Source organism: Thunnus maccoyii, chromosome 13, assembly GCF_910596095.1.
Source record: "Thunnus maccoyii chromosome 13, fThuMac1.1, whole genome shotgun sequence".
NCBI classification, from domain to species: Eukaryota; Metazoa; Chordata; class Actinopteri; order Scombriformes; family Scombridae; genus Thunnus; species Thunnus maccoyii.
In genome coordinates, this window is record NC_056545.1 from 13,863,610 (window position 1) to 13,882,122 (window position 18,513).

At 40.1% G+C, this 18,513-nt stretch overlaps 1 protein-coding gene across 4 annotated transcripts in view; it reads right to left on the reverse strand.

The window, feature by feature from the left end:
- LOC121909754 (glucocorticoid receptor-like) overlaps nt 1-18,065 on the reverse strand; it is a 74,707-nt gene extending 56,642 nt beyond the window's left edge. For 2 of the 4 annotated variants that reach the window (XM_042430420.1, XM_042430417.1), the window contains exons 1-2: nt 17,572-18,065; nt 14,483-15,744 (exon numbers count right to left, since the gene is read on the reverse strand). In XM_042430420.1, the coding sequence (XP_042286354.1) occupies nt 14,483-15,735 (1,253 nt within the window). In that variant the 5' untranslated portion in view covers nt 15,736-15,744; nt 17,572-18,065. Of the gene's footprint in view, nt 1-14,482; nt 15,745-16,071; nt 16,133-16,522; nt 17,313-17,571 lie in introns of those variants that run through there. The other 2 variants (XM_042430418.1, XM_042430419.1) reach the window with 2 other exon arrangements.
- Nucleotides 18,066-18,513: the final 448 nt, after the last annotated feature.

Here is an 18,513-nt window from a genome sequence, read left to right on the forward strand (position 1 = left end):
AGGAGACATCAAAGAAGGAAGAGAGAGTCTGGAGGAAAAGGAAGAGGGTAAGATGTGTGGGTGGGTGTTGGTTATATGGCCCTACACTTTTGTTAATCATTCGGTGTTACAAACAGGCACAGAACTAAAAAAAAGTGTTTCAGTCGAGGGTAGACGGAGAGGATGTTGTAGATATGTAATTGCACAGGAGTCCCTAATCCTAACATATTTTGCCTGTAAATTGCAGGAGAATGTTGGTGACATTTAGAGCTACAGTCTACGAACTAATGCTGGAACAAACAATTATCATTAATTAATTACACAAGAATTATTATTCAGTTTATAGATTAAATGTTCGGCTTGTAAAATGTCAAAAATAATGACAAACGCTGTATCTTTTTTCTTTTTTTTTGACAACCATTAAACAAGCACAGCAGTGCTCAGAGTTAAATGCTAACATGCTTACTGTGACAATGCTAACATGCTGGTGTTAACCAGGTATAATGTTTACCATGTTTACTATCTTAATTTAGTGTTTTAGCATGCTAACATTTCATTCAATTTACTAGAGCTGAAACGATGAGTTGATTAATCAATTAGTTGCCAGCTATTTTGATAATCACTTAATCCTTTTTAGAGTTTTTTTAAATGTCCAAATTCTATGATGCCAGCTTCTCAAATGTGAATATTTTCTGGTTTCTTTGGTCCTCTATAACAGTAAACTGAATATCTCTGGGTTGTGGACTGATGTGGACATTTCAAGTCATCACTTTGGGCTCTGGGAAACAGCGATCAACAATTTTCGCAATTTTCTGACATTTTATGGATGAAACAACTAATTGATTAATCAAGAAAATAATCCCCAGATTAATCAATAATGAAAATAATTGTTAGTTGCAGCCCTACAATTTACAATGTTAAACAGATAAATCATTTGACTTAAATTATCACTTATTACAATTGTCATAAATTAATGTACTGTTAATGTCAACTGTTTTGAGCAATTACTATTACAATTCATCATTTTTAAAATGTAAACATTGCAGTTTCAAAATCAGCTTTCAATTCATTGTTGTTCCAGGCACAACAATGCTTTAAAAAAGACAAAACAGATCTGTGTCAGATACTTTAATAATGCAACATGGGCTTTTTCCATTTTGTCTGGAGTGAGTTAAAAGAAGCTGGACCGGGGCAAAATGACGATAAAACAGATCTGACAAAACCAATTCAAAACTTCACAATGTATATGATCGTTAGTCCTGCTGTGAGGAAGACGTTTTTCTTGATGAGTTAAGCAAATAGCATTTTCTGATGAGAAAAAACAGCTCTGACCTCAACCGCACTGTGTGCAGTATCATGGACAACTATACCAACAACAAACAAGCACAAGCTTTGAAAGCCACTATCCACAAGTTTGAATTATGGCCAACTTATGTCAATAAATAAGTAATAAATATCACCTGGCTGACAAATTGCTTCTTCCACCACTCGGGTCTATTTCCAACATTGCTTTGGCGAGACAAAAATTGGCTCACTGTAACTCAAAGCGACGCATTATCACAAGCCAAAGCGCCTTTAAAAATAGTAGTTTGGCCTTAGCACTAGCTGTGCTGAAAATAGACAAGCTCCAGACACAGAGGGGCTTCTATTTTAAAGAATGACAGCATGATGGTTGAGAGGTGGGTCAATATTCCCGGACAAATGAACGAATCTAAGTAGCAAAAAGGATCAATTTACTTTCACTTTAGTCGATGCAGGGGCCGAAACGTTCTTGAAGGAAAAGGCAATCTTTCTGTGGTTATTACATCAATATATGAGACTGGCCAGAATGAGAGCTCTACACTTTTTATAATGTGAACTGAAGTTTCCATTTTTTATGTGATTCAGCTGAAACTGAACTGATCCAAACTTTGGAGGTAAGAGGAAGAGAATGAGAGAAAAATTAAACAGACAGAGAGAGAGAGAGAAGGGTGAAGAGATACCCCTACAGCTAACCTCATGTGTCCTGCACAGACACCCGCCAGTGTTAAACACAGTCACCCACCCTGTCAACCAGCTGCTTGCTTAGTCAGGAAACACAGTCGACGCCTGTTCTACCTCTGCCAATGTTGATACCAGTGCATGCTGGACCACAGTCACACCAGTCATCCAGACAAATACAGTAGTGCATCACAAACCAACCCTGCTGCTGCATCCATGGTCTGTTGCACCGTCTGGGAGAATATACATTTAAAATTCCCTCTTTTACAAGGGGAACATTCTGTACTTCATCGTATTTTAAGAGTCGCAATGAAATGAAATGAAATGGAATGAGCCTAATTTTACTTAAGTTATATACCTTTTTTCATTTTGTGACCTTTAGATTTTGTGGCATGGTTTTTTCCGTTCTATGTGTTATTTCTGTGCAAGTGCTTTCACAGCAAACCGCAACATCTCAAGTGCTTCCCAGTGTTTACTCTGCAGCCAAACTGAAAGTGAAGGAAAACCAAAATGTACATGTCCATCACAACCAGAGATATATTTTGAACTGCTCACTGGGTTTACAACAAGTCCTTGCCGACCACAAACTCAAGATGTACTGATAGAGAAGATTAGAATTTTCCAGAATAGTTGAACAAAACCACTGGTAAAGAGAGTTTTACATTTCCCCTGCTGTTCAGCTAAGAGGAGATAGCCCTAAAACACTTCTTGAATGTTCTTTTAAAAACTGGTAGACTATAGAAAATAAAAAGTCTGGCAAAGTCATTATGTAATATAATTAATGACATCCACATTGACGAGTCTGATATCCAATGCAGTCAGCTGAAATGCTGAGCAGGCCCTGCTACCAGCGTATCATAGCAGTGTATCAAACTTGATTTGCCCCACAATATCTGGATGCAGCTTGATTTAAGTGCACAGCAGTAGCTCAGCAAACATACAAGGAGAAGTGGGTCACCTAGGACTATAAAGGCTAGACCCATACTGAATCTCATTAATGGTGTTCTGACCAAAGGAAAATGAGGCCATTATCAAGTTTTCCCTCAAACCAGCTGGCATGGATCATAAGATTACACAAGGTGTAAGTCTGAACAACAGCTTTGGGGGGGGGTGAATGTTTGCCTCCACATGTACAGTAACCTTGGGGCAGGTAAATCATTGACCAGCCTGTGGCACAAGGTCCTCTGCGTTGTCTGGTGACAACCTATGACATATCCAGCTGTACGCATGCAGCAATCAGGGCTGCAAACGCATACAGAGGATTTTTCTATTTGTGTGTATTTGTTACATGGGTGCATATCTACACATGCTCAAGTAAAAAAAAAAAAAAAAAAAAAAAATTAATCAATACGTCTGATGCAAAAAAAAAATCTGTGTGAACTTAAATCAAATACATTATATTAGGTATTTTCTCCAGAGCAATTTTTTATTCAGTTATACTTGGCAGAGTGACAATCCGCCTACTTTCACATCATTAGCATTCACAACTGAAAAAGACCACCACTGACTGAGTCTTCAAGGACAAGTGTCTGACTGACAAAGTCATTAAAAATCACCTTGGTAAAAATTATTAAATAAATGAATTATAAATAGATAGCTCCTAGTAATCATTAGGTAACAACCTGTTGGCAGTTATGCCATATGAAATGTGTGCTTCTGGGCTACAACAGGTGTTTTACAGCCATAAATACTCTGTGATGTGTTTGGCACAAAGATTGAGTTAAAATCTTGACAAAAATCAATGAGGAGCTATTTGTTGCATTTCATAGGGAAGGCTAATCTGCAATTTTTAATACACATACCTCAAATAAAGGATCTCCAGGCTTCAAAAGCTGGAAAGTCAGTGATGATGTACATTAGCCTTAATTAAATGGCCCTCAACAAATCAAACAAATGGCAGCTCTAGTGCTAGAGGAATTCATCAAGTTGCTCACACTTCAACAGGTTGGATGCTTGCTGCCAGAGGGGTCTGAACCTGTGGCCTCCTGCTGACAGTCTCCCTGGTTACTCTGCCACCCTGCTGACACTGATCAGGTGAAGGGAAAACTCTTAACTCTAGTTTCTAGAAAAGAAACCCAATAGATGAGCAAAGGAATGACATATTCCAGATTTAATTCACAAACACTCCACTTTAAAGCCCTTTTTGTACAGATTTGTATTTAAGTTAGATCACCCTCAAAATTCGGCGATCAGGCGCACCCAGACTACTTTTCCTTTGGTCCCATTAGGAACATCCAGAGGGAAAGAGACTTAAGGATAGAAAGACATGCATATTCCTTCTTCAGATTAAGGGCATTCCCCTGCATGCTGAGTCGGGAAGGAGGGATTAAAGATGATCGCATCTGTGTAAGATGAGACAGACCGGGCCAAGAACAGACGACGACCCACATTCAGGCAGACAGGCTGCGCGACAAAAACAGGGCGACAAACTATCTCACAGCTTAGCAAACGCAGAAAAAAAGGTTGACAGTTAAGATTTCAGAAAAACATGGAATGGCACAGCGCCCAACAGCTTTAAGGGTTTTTACAGTGGCAGACTATCACTGGGAAGCAGCGAAGGCAGGAAATTCCACCAACTTGATTCATCGATCAGAAAACAAGCCATGACACATCAGAGAATTTACAGGAAACGAGGCACTTACAAACCCTGTTATAAAGTTTTTGTTCCTGCAGGAGTCTTCCATTTGTCTCGTCATAAAGACAAAATTCATGATCATTTGTGTGCTTGAGTCTGCTCATACGCAGCAAGGGTGCATGATGACAATAAATACAATATTTTGATTTAAAAAACATGAACGGTACTTTTTTTCACAAAAAAAGTTTATTGTCTATTTGATAGGACCAGATGACGTGAAAAGAAATTAATTACACTTTTATGAAAGATAACATTAACCTTCGGGGGAAAAGAGGTGTTTTATCACATAGCCAAGCCATATGTTTAATGAAAGAGTGTTTATACTGTGATCTAGTAACAAGACTGATCGTGAGAGATGCATCAGTATTCTGCCTCCGAATGAGAAAATTAGAAAATTGAACAACTATGGGAGATTTTGGATCAACTTGTAAGACAGTGCTCTCCACCAACGTCATCAAAGCACCAAATGAGGGAAGTTTTGTTTTGGGAGAATGGTTTTATCCCTCTGTATGGTTCTGGAGCTTTGTTGTGGCCCATCTAAATGTATGTTCAAATGGTAGGGAACATTTTGTGCATGAACGACACAAGGGTGGAGAATAAAGCCTTTTTTTTTTTTTTAAGGTGGTGGTGTTGGGGAGGCGGAGCATAGCGTAGCTTAACACCATCACTAATCAGTTTCCTGTGGGAAACTCTGAGATGTGTTGCAGTTTTTCTAGTTTATGCAAATTTTAAAACACCTTAAGAAAAACACAAATTTTACAGTTGGTTATGAGTCCTTTTGTTTGTTTCTGCAAAGCACCGCTTTCTGGGAAATAAGCCATTTGGTGCACTGTCACACCGCTTCAGCAATAAACTTTACCACTGCAAGAAAACTAACACAAAAGACAAATATAACTGCCATGTGGTGATGCGCTCTATGCTAATTAACTGATTAATGAGAACAAGTTAAAAATCTGTCATCCTGTACTGTTGTAATTTTAGGTTAACATGCAAATCAGCCACATCTTCTGAGTACATTACCCCACATAATAATAAAACCAATGTGTATAATAATAATACTAATAATTTCCTTTTTGGTAGATAATGACACTTCGGCAAAACTGGCCAAAGGCGCAGCGGCCTGAGCCACTATAGCCACTAGACTCCACATTTCCTGTTTCCTGATAGAGCTGTTGCCAAATATAACAAACTCAATCCTCTGTTTTAAGAGTATAGTGAGTCAGTTCAGTTGGAGCTATATTTATGCTCTCTCCTGACGTATCCATGCACAGTTTGCTCACAGAATTTTTCATGTGAATGTCACAGAGGAGGAATTGGTGAGAAAGAAATAGACCGCTGCCATCACAAACAGGCCCAATTATCTGTTTCATGCTGTCACCGTCTTGTCCAATTGTTGCAAGCTGAGCTAGGTTACATCAGTAAGTAAGCCATCGAAAGCAGGGGGATTTATGACATACCCGCAGATATGTACTCAGAGGAACTTTAAAGCATAGTGCCGATGGCCATCGCATAATTCATTAGACATGGACGGGCTTAGAAAGAATCCTGCTGAGACTATCCAACAAGGATCTTGTACTCCATTCTCAGAATTGGTAGTCTACACGAAGAAATGCTAACTATAGCTTCATAGACCATATGCAGCCATCACATGATGTGCAATGAGGCATTTGTGAGTGTGTGTGTGTGTTTGTGTGTGTGTTTCATAATACACAGAGTGTGGGTGTAATATTTATCAATTGCATGCAGCAAATGAGTTGCAGAATTTAAATAATAAATAAGCAAATAAGCTCTAATTGCTTTACAGAGACAAAAAGAAAACATATTAGATTTTCAGAGACCCATGAGCAATATACCATTCACAAAAATAATGCTGGCATAACAGGAAGCTTTAGAGACCGTTTTTTCACTTTGGTCTAAAAGAGGAACAATGTTGCACAAAATCAGTTTACGTTATACCAATTTGGAAAGTGGCTTTTCAAATCAGCACGGATGATAACACATGTAGTACAACCACCTGTTATTACGTGGCCAATGTTCCATACTTAGGTCCCTTTATGACAACTGAACTCCATCCACTGTTAAACTCCCCTTTCCAAGTTTAAAATAGAAATTTCACAAATAATCAACATGACTGAAAAAAAATATTCAACCTGGTATGAGTCTGTTTTGACTATTGTGTCTTTGTAAGTACGATTTACAAAGATTGATAAAGTTGAATTAAAAAAACAACACAAAAACACAACATGAAAAAAAGATTTGAACCCTGCAGTGACAGCACAGTTGAGCACTTACACAGTTACTGTACAGTAAATTCCTGTTGAGCAACAAAACAATTGTTCAGTAACACCACAAACCTCAGCTTCAGAATTCAACAGAGTTGATTCAAAATCTTCCTGAAAACCTTCTGGGGATGCCCCTCGAAACCGAGATTTGAATTAGAGCCAGTTCTAAATTTTTAAGAACTTGTGGGATTTTTATGGTGCATTCTTTTATCAGTATTTAAAGACAAATATGGTTGTGGTGTGATTTAAGGTTGCACATGCAGCGCTGCCTCTCTTGGCTTTCTCTCCTCTGCTCTTTGTGTTGGTGGTTCACACAAGGGCGAGGTTGAGCTCCTCCAAAACACACACACACACACACACACACAAACACAGCGGACAGCAAAGCAGAGAGGCCACGGCGGGGAGAAATAAATCATGGCATATATTTTATTCAAATGACAACGACTACGATCCTTATTTTAAGTGCAATAAAACCTTTCGGGGTAAAAAGCCAATGAGAGCAGCTTTTTAAAACACTTGTTTAAAAACCACACAGTTGAAGAAAAGAAGTATTTTCAACTGTTATGCCCACAGTCTCCCATCCACTGCCCACTGTTTTACACAACTGTAGCACGCTTGTTAGGCTGAAATGTAAGGAATATTAGGCCTATCTATTTTATATGGATTTTACATTTCCTGGGAGATATCTTATTGAGTTTATATAGTGACTTTGCTGTTGTAAACATTGATGTTGCTGCTCTGCAAACAATACTTTGTTGTATTAAAATATAAATAAATTCTAATCTTGTTCTGAATTCATTCTTTTTTTTTTGCATGAGTAAAAAAGAACAGATAAGAGTATTGATAAATGACTGAACCGATAAGTATCAATAAGAGTAGTACGAGGGATAAAAACCTAACAAGGGCTAATGTATGCAAAACATAGTAAAGTGTCTCTTTTACTTTGTTCTTCCATCTATTTCTTTCTTTTTTGCCCTGAACAAAAAGACTAGCTTTGTCCTGCAAAAAGAGGTTAAATCCATCATGTGGCCTGTTACATTAGGCCTTGGATATGTTCACGACACTCAACACCAGCGTAAACAAGGCGGCAGCCACCAAAACAGCCTTAAAAAAGAAACAGCTTGGCTGCTAAGAGGCCTAGGCCTCCTTTCACACTCTGCACTACAGTGACCCCGACTGAAACCTACTTCAAAGACTTGGTACAGTAGGCCGTAAGGGGGGCGGGGGGGGGGGCATCTTGTTGGGAAACACATCTTGGCTGATGATCAGAACTAGAATATCTACTTTGTGTTTGGCTACATGTATAGAAAAGCTTGATCTTCAGAGAGATATTGTGTTTGAAAATACCATTTAGGGGCCATCTAACGAATCCATTACACAGAATAATACAGGGCATTACATAACATTTCCGTACACTTAGCAGTAACACGGAACACGGAACATGTAAGATCTTTAGGCCTAATGCTGTTAACTAACTTCCAAGTGATAATTAAAAATAAGATACAGTGAAAGGCAATGAGCTGTGAAATGTAGCCTTGCATACAGCAAAGTTTATCAGTAAGCCTATTAAGCAGGAACTCAAATAAACAATGTGGATTGAGGTTGGCATAATCTTAGAGATTACAAATCCAGGAAATTGAGTCAACAAACATAAGTCTGACCTAGTTTGGCTTCAGTTTGTGTTATCTACCTGTTGTGAAATGACTATCGAGGACACTTACAGTAAAACTTGAAATTCAATGTAGAGATTGAGATTTGTTGAACATGATTAAAGCAGACATTAATTTAGACAATAGCATTTTGTAAAATTATACTATGATATGATAATCACAAGTCGATTCTACTGAAAGTCAATTAACAGTAATGTTGAATTTTCACCCAGTCCTAGCGTGTCAGCTCACTAGTTAGGAGGTATTTATGTGTTCACTACTACTCATATGAGTGACAGATTATGATTTGATTCAATCCAGCTACTTGACTTTACTTCAGTGTGTTTTGACTTCAATAAATTTATACCCACCAACTTGAAACAAAGCCCTCCAACATAGTCTTGACTCTCAGTAACAAGATGATAGCTTCGTTACCTACAGTTTTCACAAGCCACAAAAATGCAACTGTAATGCATCAAGCCAGGTGTAGCTAAAACGCAATTATAATAATAATAATCATCCTTTGCATCACCATAATCATTAACTCACTAATCCTCATTTATGGAACACTCTCCACCGGCACTGAAATCCATCGCTACAACTCATGTTTACGTTTCTGCCGCATAACTTCTCCCTTGTGTTGGCCCCTTGGATCAGTCTCCAAAACTGTGAATAGACCGTCTACTTTGTGGTGAGATCTGCATTATATTCTGTGACTTCCATCCAGGAGGAAGACCAGATGCGGCTTGCACTGTGATCAGCCTCTAAAAACTGTTGGTTGCAGCTAAAAATAATAGTTGTTCCTCTTTATGTTTTTTTCCCAAATAGTAAATATTCCACTTTGGAATAAATATCTTGCATGCATGCGGAGCATTGTTACAAAACTATCTCTATCAGTGTTAGGTTAGGCTCTAAATGAAAAGGTGTCCATTGCACCCGAATGACCTCAAACATTTGAGTAAATTTTAGACTCTAAAGGCACCGTAAATAAGTACAAAGTTGACATGTTCTGAAATGTTTTTTTAAGATGAGCATGAGGTTCATTTAATCACCACATCATTACCATGACGCATCAGCAAACCCTGGTCTGCAGAACACAATGTTACAACTATTTCCTGAAGCGTCAGCAAAAATTATTCATTTGGCATTCAACATCAACTGTAAGACGCCTAAAACTTCAAAGAAAAGCACAATTTTCTGGTAAAAATAAAGAATGACACACGTCTCTCATCCACAATCTGCAGTGCACTTCAATCATGAGAGAGTGTGTGTGTTTGCATGACATCTCTGTGTGTCTAGCTTTTGCATGACTCTGCAAAACATGGAGAGCTTTGAGGGGCCCATCACGGGTGAGTAGGTGAGAAGAAAAAAAGAGACTGAGTGACAGTCTAAGGAGAGAGGCAGCACCAGCAGCACACCAGAGCAGATCTGTACACGTGGCCTCTCAGCCTCTCTATGTGCACTCACACTCACACACACACATACACACAGTCCGTCTTGCCATCCGCGGCTCTGCTCTGGCACACACTGACACCTCTTCCTAACTAGATGTGATACAAACGAGCGAACATCAGATTGTTTCAATTTTTCCCAATGAAGATTTGCTAACCTGCTCCATGTGTCAGCGAATAGGCTAAGCGACGTGTCGCTTGTTTCGCCCACTTGCTCCACCTACGACCTATTTTTATTGGTCAAAATTGACGCCAACGTCTTTGATGTTTCCGTTCCCCTCCAGCCAGCAGTCAACAAAGATGAAGAGAGGCTAATTTATGAGGTTGAGAAGTGGCACATCTTGTGTGATGAACAGCATCCTTTTTATAAGGATATCATCAAAAAGGACGAGGTTTGGAAGGAAATTGGGGACCTGTAGGGAGTTACAAGTAAGCAAACTGTCCTCCGACTATATAGAAAGAGGAAGAAATCACAAGTGGCGCCACAAAAAAAAAAACTTCATCCCTTCCTTCTGATGCAAGATCACTCATAATATATCTGGACAATTTTTCGCGTTCCATCTGCTGGAGTTCACCCGGTCACTGTATGTTAGGAAGAGGTGTGACACACCCAGCACAGCAAAAGAGCCTTTTAACCCTTTTTACTGTCAGCATGACTCAGATTTTAAACTTAGCAACAAAAAGATGAAAAGATTAACAGGTGTAATATACAGAGAGCAATGTAGTGTGTAGTTATAAATGTCATCTCCTGCATGTAAGAAGTAAAAATTGAATATCTACTTAATGAAATGAGTATCATGCTGTTCAAGGAATTTTAAATAATGTTTGAAGGGCCTCATTTAACCCCAGGCATGAAGCAACAACATTTGTCTATGTGATTATCAGTTACATAACAAGAGATTTGAGCCAAGCAACCTGATTGGGCCAAATTGTGTTCTAAGTGTGCTGAAAATTGCAATAGAAGAGCTAGGTGAGTTCGATGATATACAGTACAGTATATGGAGTCTGTTGCTATGTGAACTCATGTGATAAGCAGGCAGCCAGTCATTTTTCTGTTTTCATCCATACTTTGAGATGTACTCAGTACACATAGTATAATGCAATCTAGTACAACACTGCAAAGAAATACTATCTTTTCCAGTTTATAATGTACAATCTTCACCTTTTATGACACTGTGTCAGAGAGGTGCATTACATTTTTGTTGTTTTTTGTGTCGTGTTGAATTGTATTATGTTGTGTACAGCTTCTGTACATTTCGTTGTCCATGGTCTACAATACAGTAAACCTGTTAGTCTACAACTGAATGATACGGACAAAACTATTAACACTTAGAGCTTAGTTGTTAAAATACTATTGCCAAACACTCTCTCATTCCAGCTTCTCAACTGCGAGGACTGTGTGCTTCTCTTCATCTTATATGACAGTAAACTGAACATATTTGTAATTTTCTGACATTTTATAGACCAAATGATTCATTGATTAATTGAGAAAATAATCCGCAGATTTAACGAAAATGATCATTAGCTGCAGCCCTCACAATAGTAAGATTACATTTTGAATCGATCTCCTAACTTAAGCAAAACCGCATTTTAAATGCAATCAAACTTAAACTGCATTATCATAAAAAGTCTGCAGACGTCTGCTTTTAATTTTGCAGGGCATTCGGTAATCTAAAACGTTGATCAGAGAGTCAGAGAATAGGATAATTTGAGGAATTAGAATACTTAATCATTGCCCAACAATGCTTGTTTGTTGGTCTATTCTGTCGTTGGTTTGTGGTTTTCATTTGTTTTCTTAGTAAGGCTTTTTACATAGCACTGCTCAGGCCGTGCAGAGTGTCAAAGCCCTGCATGAGATCTACACAGTAGGAAAACACACACCATACTGATGCAACGGGCATCAAGATACCAGGAAGTAGCTCGGGTACAACAGCACTGTGGCAAAGGTTATTGGCTCTTGTTGACTGTGTTGGCTTGACCAGAAAAGTAAAATAAAAGAACACTTGATTGAAATAGCAGCATGTTAATCCGCTATTTTTAATTTCTACAAAGCTTTGTCATCCGTGTTTGTGGTAGCAATAACATCTACTATAGTTTATTATATGTATGTGTATGTATATATGTATATTTATGTGTAAAAGACTTGAAATGATGGTGACGAGAGAAGATTGGGGTTTGCACATACTGTATGAACCATGACAAAGAGACTTGTCCACAGTTTAAACTGGTTAACAGCACAACAACCTGGGAGCATATCAGTCTGACAGCAGCGAGATAACAGTAGCTGACACCCATACCATGTTCATCTCTGACTTGTTTACAAAGCAGACTGAGCCAAACACCTCAACGCCTCTTTCAGAAGGACAGTACTGACTCACATAACGCCATCTTGTGATCTACCCGTTCAAGCCGTATTCGCTAAGAATCTCATAAAACTGTAAATAAATCTCTCTCTTTCAACGTTCCACTCACAGCCAATTGAGCTGTCAGCTAGTACTTCCAAGCTGAAAGTGAGGCGTGCCCACCAGACGCTTCTCATTCTCACTGCGCCGCACGTACGCCACTTTCTCACAGGACTCATTTCTCCCGCATTAAATATGATCATATTGCATCCTTTGAAATGCACATATCATGTTTTCTAAATGAATCACTTCCTGTGGGATGACACATTTACATAACTCTGTGATATCTTTATGACAAGCACTTTTTTTTTGGAAAAACAGAAGAACCCAGGGAGTTGACAAATCATGAGTTACGAGAACAATTTCACAATTTTGCCAAAATAATAGTAGTTTTCCATTCAGAGAAACCAAAATCAGTAAAAAAAAAACTGTCTGAGGTTATGAAATCACCAAAGCTGTTCAGTTACATATTTTTAAAAAAAACTAAAGATGGTTAACTGCTTAACTATCTTCTTAGATTAGTATTCAACATCTCAAGTGAGCACAACTAAACATCCCCAATTCTTTTTTTCAACACTGTCTCTTTTCCCACCTTGTAACCTGGCAACTATTCAACTAACTCATCACCTTTTCTCATATCTGCCTCCTCTGACAATAATCCTGCGAAATAAAGGATCATTTATTGCTAGTTTTCATTTCTCCTGGCATTCCTAAAATGTGATGTGATGTGGATGAATCAGAGGAATGCGTTCCCTGCTGTGTCGCCCTAGTCGAGGTGATAAGAGCCAGATGCCCTCCACCCCAGGGTGCTAGCACTTCCTTCAAAAAAAAAAGAAAGAAAAAAAAAGAAAAATGTCCCACACAAATACATAACAGCTGAGCACCACTTTTTTGGCTTATTAAATTGATGTTTCTGTTGTGCTAGAATCACACTGGAAGACTCGGGCTTAAAAGCTTCATTTCCCAAATGCACACTCAAGGTGTCCTGTGGGGAACTGAAGTGCCCTGATACATCACTCTGAATTTGATTTAATTTCAGTAGCATCGACAGTGACCAGAACAGATGTTATTTTGTGCCTTCTGGAGCCACAGTGCAGAAGTTAAAAGCAAAAAAAAAGATAATAATAATTGAGGAGAAAATAAAATTCTGTACTTTCTCTAGACTGTCAGGTCTAGTTTATGATCCCTTTATGTTCAAATCAATTTGTAACTCTGTCACATCTTGCAAGCTTTTTAAATCATTCTTCACCTAAATTTTGTGAAATAAAAAAAATTATGCTGGTTCATAGAGTTTGACTGTTAAAATGAAACTGTAAACTTGAAAAGGTAATTCCACAATAGCTTTATAATTTCCCACATACAGTATGTAGGTCTATGTGTTACTTGAGACTGCATTTTCATTTTGACACTAAAAGAGCATGGTGACATATAAATGTAAATGACAGACTGGGGGCTCTGTTTCGCTTATTGCATTTGAATATTGTCAACTGTACAGAAGGTTAAGTCTTTGAAAATAAAATGTCAAATGACGTTTTCATTTTCAAATAGTTAGAAAATTGCATACTAATTTTAATTGTGACTTAAGTTGAATTATCATTTGAATATTGTCCACTGTACAGCGGGGTACGACTTTGAAAATTAAATGTCAAACACCTTTTCTGTTTTCACTTTTAGTCAAATAATGTATACATATGTGAGAAATTACAGAGCTGTTGTGGACTTTTATTTTCAAGTTTACATTATCATTTCAATAAAGTCCCCTATGGGCTTCCATAAGTTTAACACCATACTGTTAACGGCTATTGATCTGAATATCTGACAGAAAGATCTGACAGACTGGTTTTAGACAAGGCAGCAAAGATGATCACTGAGTCTAGATTTGTACTCTGAGAAACGCATTACTGCTAAGCACACAACCAGTCATCTTCAACTCCTCTTTCCTTTGCACTGAAGTTTTTACATATTTTTAACATTTTAAGAGCAGAGCAAATCCCTTCCTAGCACACAAAAAAATCAAGCATACCATGAATGAAAGCAAACACCAAATCCGCCACAGAGACAAAAAATAAACAGAGCAGGAATGAAATAATTCCATGAGACCTACCTGGAGAAGTTGACAGAGAAACTTGCCAGGGCTGCGGCGGAGGGGAGCCCATCGTCGCCCCTCTGTATCCCAGGAGCCTCTCCATACCTGTTCCTACTGACCCAGCTCTCCCCCACCGGAGGCAGGTTTGAGTATATGCCAAAAGGCTTCTGGTCTTGTAGGCCCACTGTGGAGGGTGGGTTGGCTCTGTAGTGGTAGCCAGCTCCTGCGCCAATGGCCATAGGTGAGGGCATGGGGCCTCCCCCATGGAGAGAGCTAATGCTGCTCTGGAGACACTGCGACTGGCAGAAACCAGTGCTTTCTTGCTTCTCCTGTTTGACCACACCGGGAGTGCGGATGTGAATGAAAGAGTTGTCAGGATCCTTCTCCTCCTTGATCATAACACTGGAGAGAAGTGATGGGGGCTGCTGATGTTGATGGTGAAGCTGCTGTTGCTGGTGCTGTAAGAGGTGATGCTGCTGATGCTGCTGGTGATGATGATGGTGTATGGGGTGGTGCTGCTTGTCTGTGCCGTTCACATTGGTACAGTTTCCTTCGTTACCCATGAGAGACTTTGTTTCCTTTAGCAAGCCGCTGACAGGAACGCCACTGACGCTGCTGTCATGTAGGATGTTATCCAAGTGTGCTACTTCTGAATCCAACTCAAAATCACTGATTTCTGGCAGCGAACTTGGAAGGTCCAGGTCTTGCCAAATCTCGCTGTCCTCCATTAGGCGACTGCTATCCAAATCACACGCACCAGCACCTGTGTGTCCGCTGTAAGTTCCTAAGTCCTTATCCAGAGGAAAATTCCCCTCCTGCTTGATGTGCTGGGAAAAAAGGTCGGGCAGAGGGAGGTTGCCCAGGATGGAGGTGTCCGAGGTATTGATGACAGAGGTGGACGTCCTATCTAAATCGGAAATATTCTGGTTCAACAACGGCAAGTCCCCCTCCATGCTGAATACACCAATATCCTGCTGTTGTTGTTGTGGTTTCTGCATTCTGATGAGTTTACTCTCCTTCATGTCTGACCCTTCGCACAGGACATGATGCTGAGGGGACTCAAAGAGGCCTCCAAGCTGCCCCTGGTCTTTGGTTCCACCCCGTCCATTTGGGGACACTGTGGGCAGAGACCCAGGGCTGGGCAGGTGCATCGCAGACTGGAGCAGTGAACCAGCTGTGTCACCTGTATCTCTGCATACTCCGGCTCCTGTCTCCCCAAATGTCAGGCTGTCGTCTCGATTACCGTTGCGCTTCAGTCCACCCTGATCCATTTTTTTATCCTGACAGGATAGTGATGATTCAAAGAGGGCAAAAACACACACAGAGTGAGAGAGAGAAGAGACAAAGGTTAGGCTATAAAAACAGAGTTGATGCTGTATAAGGTATGCAGTCTAATCCAGAAAAAAAAAATAGAAAGTTAATATTGATCTTTCACAGTAGTAAACATCTTGAAACATCTGCATTAACAATGTGTTATGGCGCAGTTTAAAAACATTAGCAGTGCAAGGCTCCGGTCTACTACTGTGCCTCTCTGCCTACACTGCTCTTTTAAATATTTATTTTTATTTTTCAAGAAATGACAGCAGCCATATCAAACAGGCCATCACCTCCACTCACACCCAGTCTGGAGCAACATGGCAGAGGCACAAATGGCACAAACAGGATGACCTACATCAGTGCAGAAAAAGAAAGCAGACTTCAGCCATTACATAACACACATGACTGTAATGTTCATGTTTTTTTCTTTGAACTATGCCCTCCTCTCAACTCAGAGAGTTAAGAAGTGACAGGCATGCCTGGGCATAACTTCTGTTTCAAGCAGAGCTACTGACAGTCCCACATTACAGACAAGCATGTGTAGAACAACATACATCTGTCGAAAGAGATTAACCCACTATGGGCCTCTGGGCATTTGCAGCATTCAGCAACTGTCTATCTCCATTTTGCAAGAGAGTACAAATTAACAATTCAGCTAAAACTCTATTTAAAAACCTGAAAAATGACATTAAGTGAAATAAAATTAAAGAAACATGCGGTTGCAAACTCTGCAATAGTAACCTTTCTGCACGTAAGAGTCCTGCAGCTCACTCATGTATCTGTTGATCATTAACAACGATATTGCCATATCTGGAGGGGCAGAAATGCAAGCTGTAACTTGCGACACTTTTGCTGTTTCAAAGTCATTGCTATACATTACACAAACTCACACACACTTGTCACTCAGAGCATGTTGAACTTCATCTGCTGTTACCGTAAAATAACGCGTTGCAGTTCATGGCGACGGGATAAGTTTCTGATCAATGCAAGTGGCCCGATCGGCTCTATGTTTTTAGCTTTAAATTGAAGCAGGGGACGGCACATTGTGCCTACAATACATTACTCAATACATAAGATGTATGGTGCTATATGGACAGCAGTTTACAGCACTTCCTTTGCGCCTCCACTGCTGCACTGTGCTGCTCAAAGTGAGGTCCAATGACTTGTGGGGTCTTGTTTACTCTTCAGAAATGAAACATGCTTTCACCTTTATCTCACTCCCTGGTTGGAAAATTAGAATGATTTTTCTCTGTTGTTCATAGGTTTGACTTTCCCCCACCCACAGTACACCATAGACGGCTCTGTTGTGCAATCAATACTGCACTCTTCTCAAACTGATGTTGTTAATCTAATGCATTTCAGAGGCGGTAATGGAGGTCCTTGGCATGCCGAAGTTGAAAAAGTTCGGGGTTTCCTGACTTGCTGTACTGTACTTTTCAGCACAACACAACATTACAGCATTAGTGCAACCTGTTGGCTGCGCTGGGAAATTGCACTGATCACACGCCTACAGCCGGAGAGCCTGATAAGCAGCCGTTCCGTCGAAGTTTGTGCAACATTTTCTCTTTGTTGCACAAAAAATTTTGACGGTTCCTGCGGGCGCTGGTGGCGACACGGTGCGGGGTTGTCAGTGCGCCTACAACGCACCAAAGGGGGACGTTCATCATCGGCCTACCTCTAGGGAACAACCAGTTGATTTTTTTTTTCTTTTTTTCTTCTTTTATTTCTTATAATGTCATCACAGCGACATAATGAGAGAACAAGTGGCTCCATCTCAAAGTAGACCTTACCTGTATATTAGAAGTGCTGCACCGGTTAGGTCATCTCCCGTCACACCGAGTTGGAAAAAATGAAATAACGCAACGTCCACACAGTCAAGCTCTCAAATAAAAAGCCTCCAGCGCGGTAACGTTGCGTGGTGAGGTGTCAACCGGATTTGTTGCTGCTTCTCTCCCCGTATGGCAAAAAAACATCCTCCGCAATATCAACTATTTTGCAACTAAAGTCAACAACGTCGCTGACCTAGCTGGAGCTGGCGAGATCCACCGTGTGCGCCGATCTGTCGATAACTTTTAACGCTCGTCGCCGGTAGGGGGGAAAGTGATCGATCCGTCACTTGCTCGCGATCCCGGGATAAATCCGCAACGAATAGAAAGATCTAAAGCGCAAAATTCTGCTCTTGCGCCATTAAACCCGTGAGTACATTAAAGTTATATAATACAACCGTGCTGCTCTGGCGCACTCAACTGCGAAGTCAGGCAGGGCAGGGCGGACAGTTAGTTGAACGGCGTCAAGCTAAATTGAACAGGAGCTGCGCTTCCGCCTCGTCCTTTCAGCCACGTGAGACATTTCTCATCGAAACTGTCATTATGAACGTTATGTGATTAGCCTACATAGAGGAAAATGATCATTCAAAGCGCTTTTGGATCATATAAATGTGGGTTAATTGCCAGTTCGCGCAAAACACCCCGCGCAATTTGATTTTTTATTTATGTCTCTTATCAAAGCGGGGTATTTTGCTTTTATTTTAAGGCTGAATACTTAAGCTTCCTGTCTCTCTTGGTCTCTCTGTGTGAGCTTGACGTAGCTGTTAGTTTGACACTTGCCGGTGAACGCCCCTTTCCACACTGAAACTCTGTCTGCTGGGGAATCTGTCAAAACGTGTCTTCGTCGGCCACTGCTAACCTCCACACATGGTGGGATTGATAGTTTTAAACCTGCACTCAACTCTG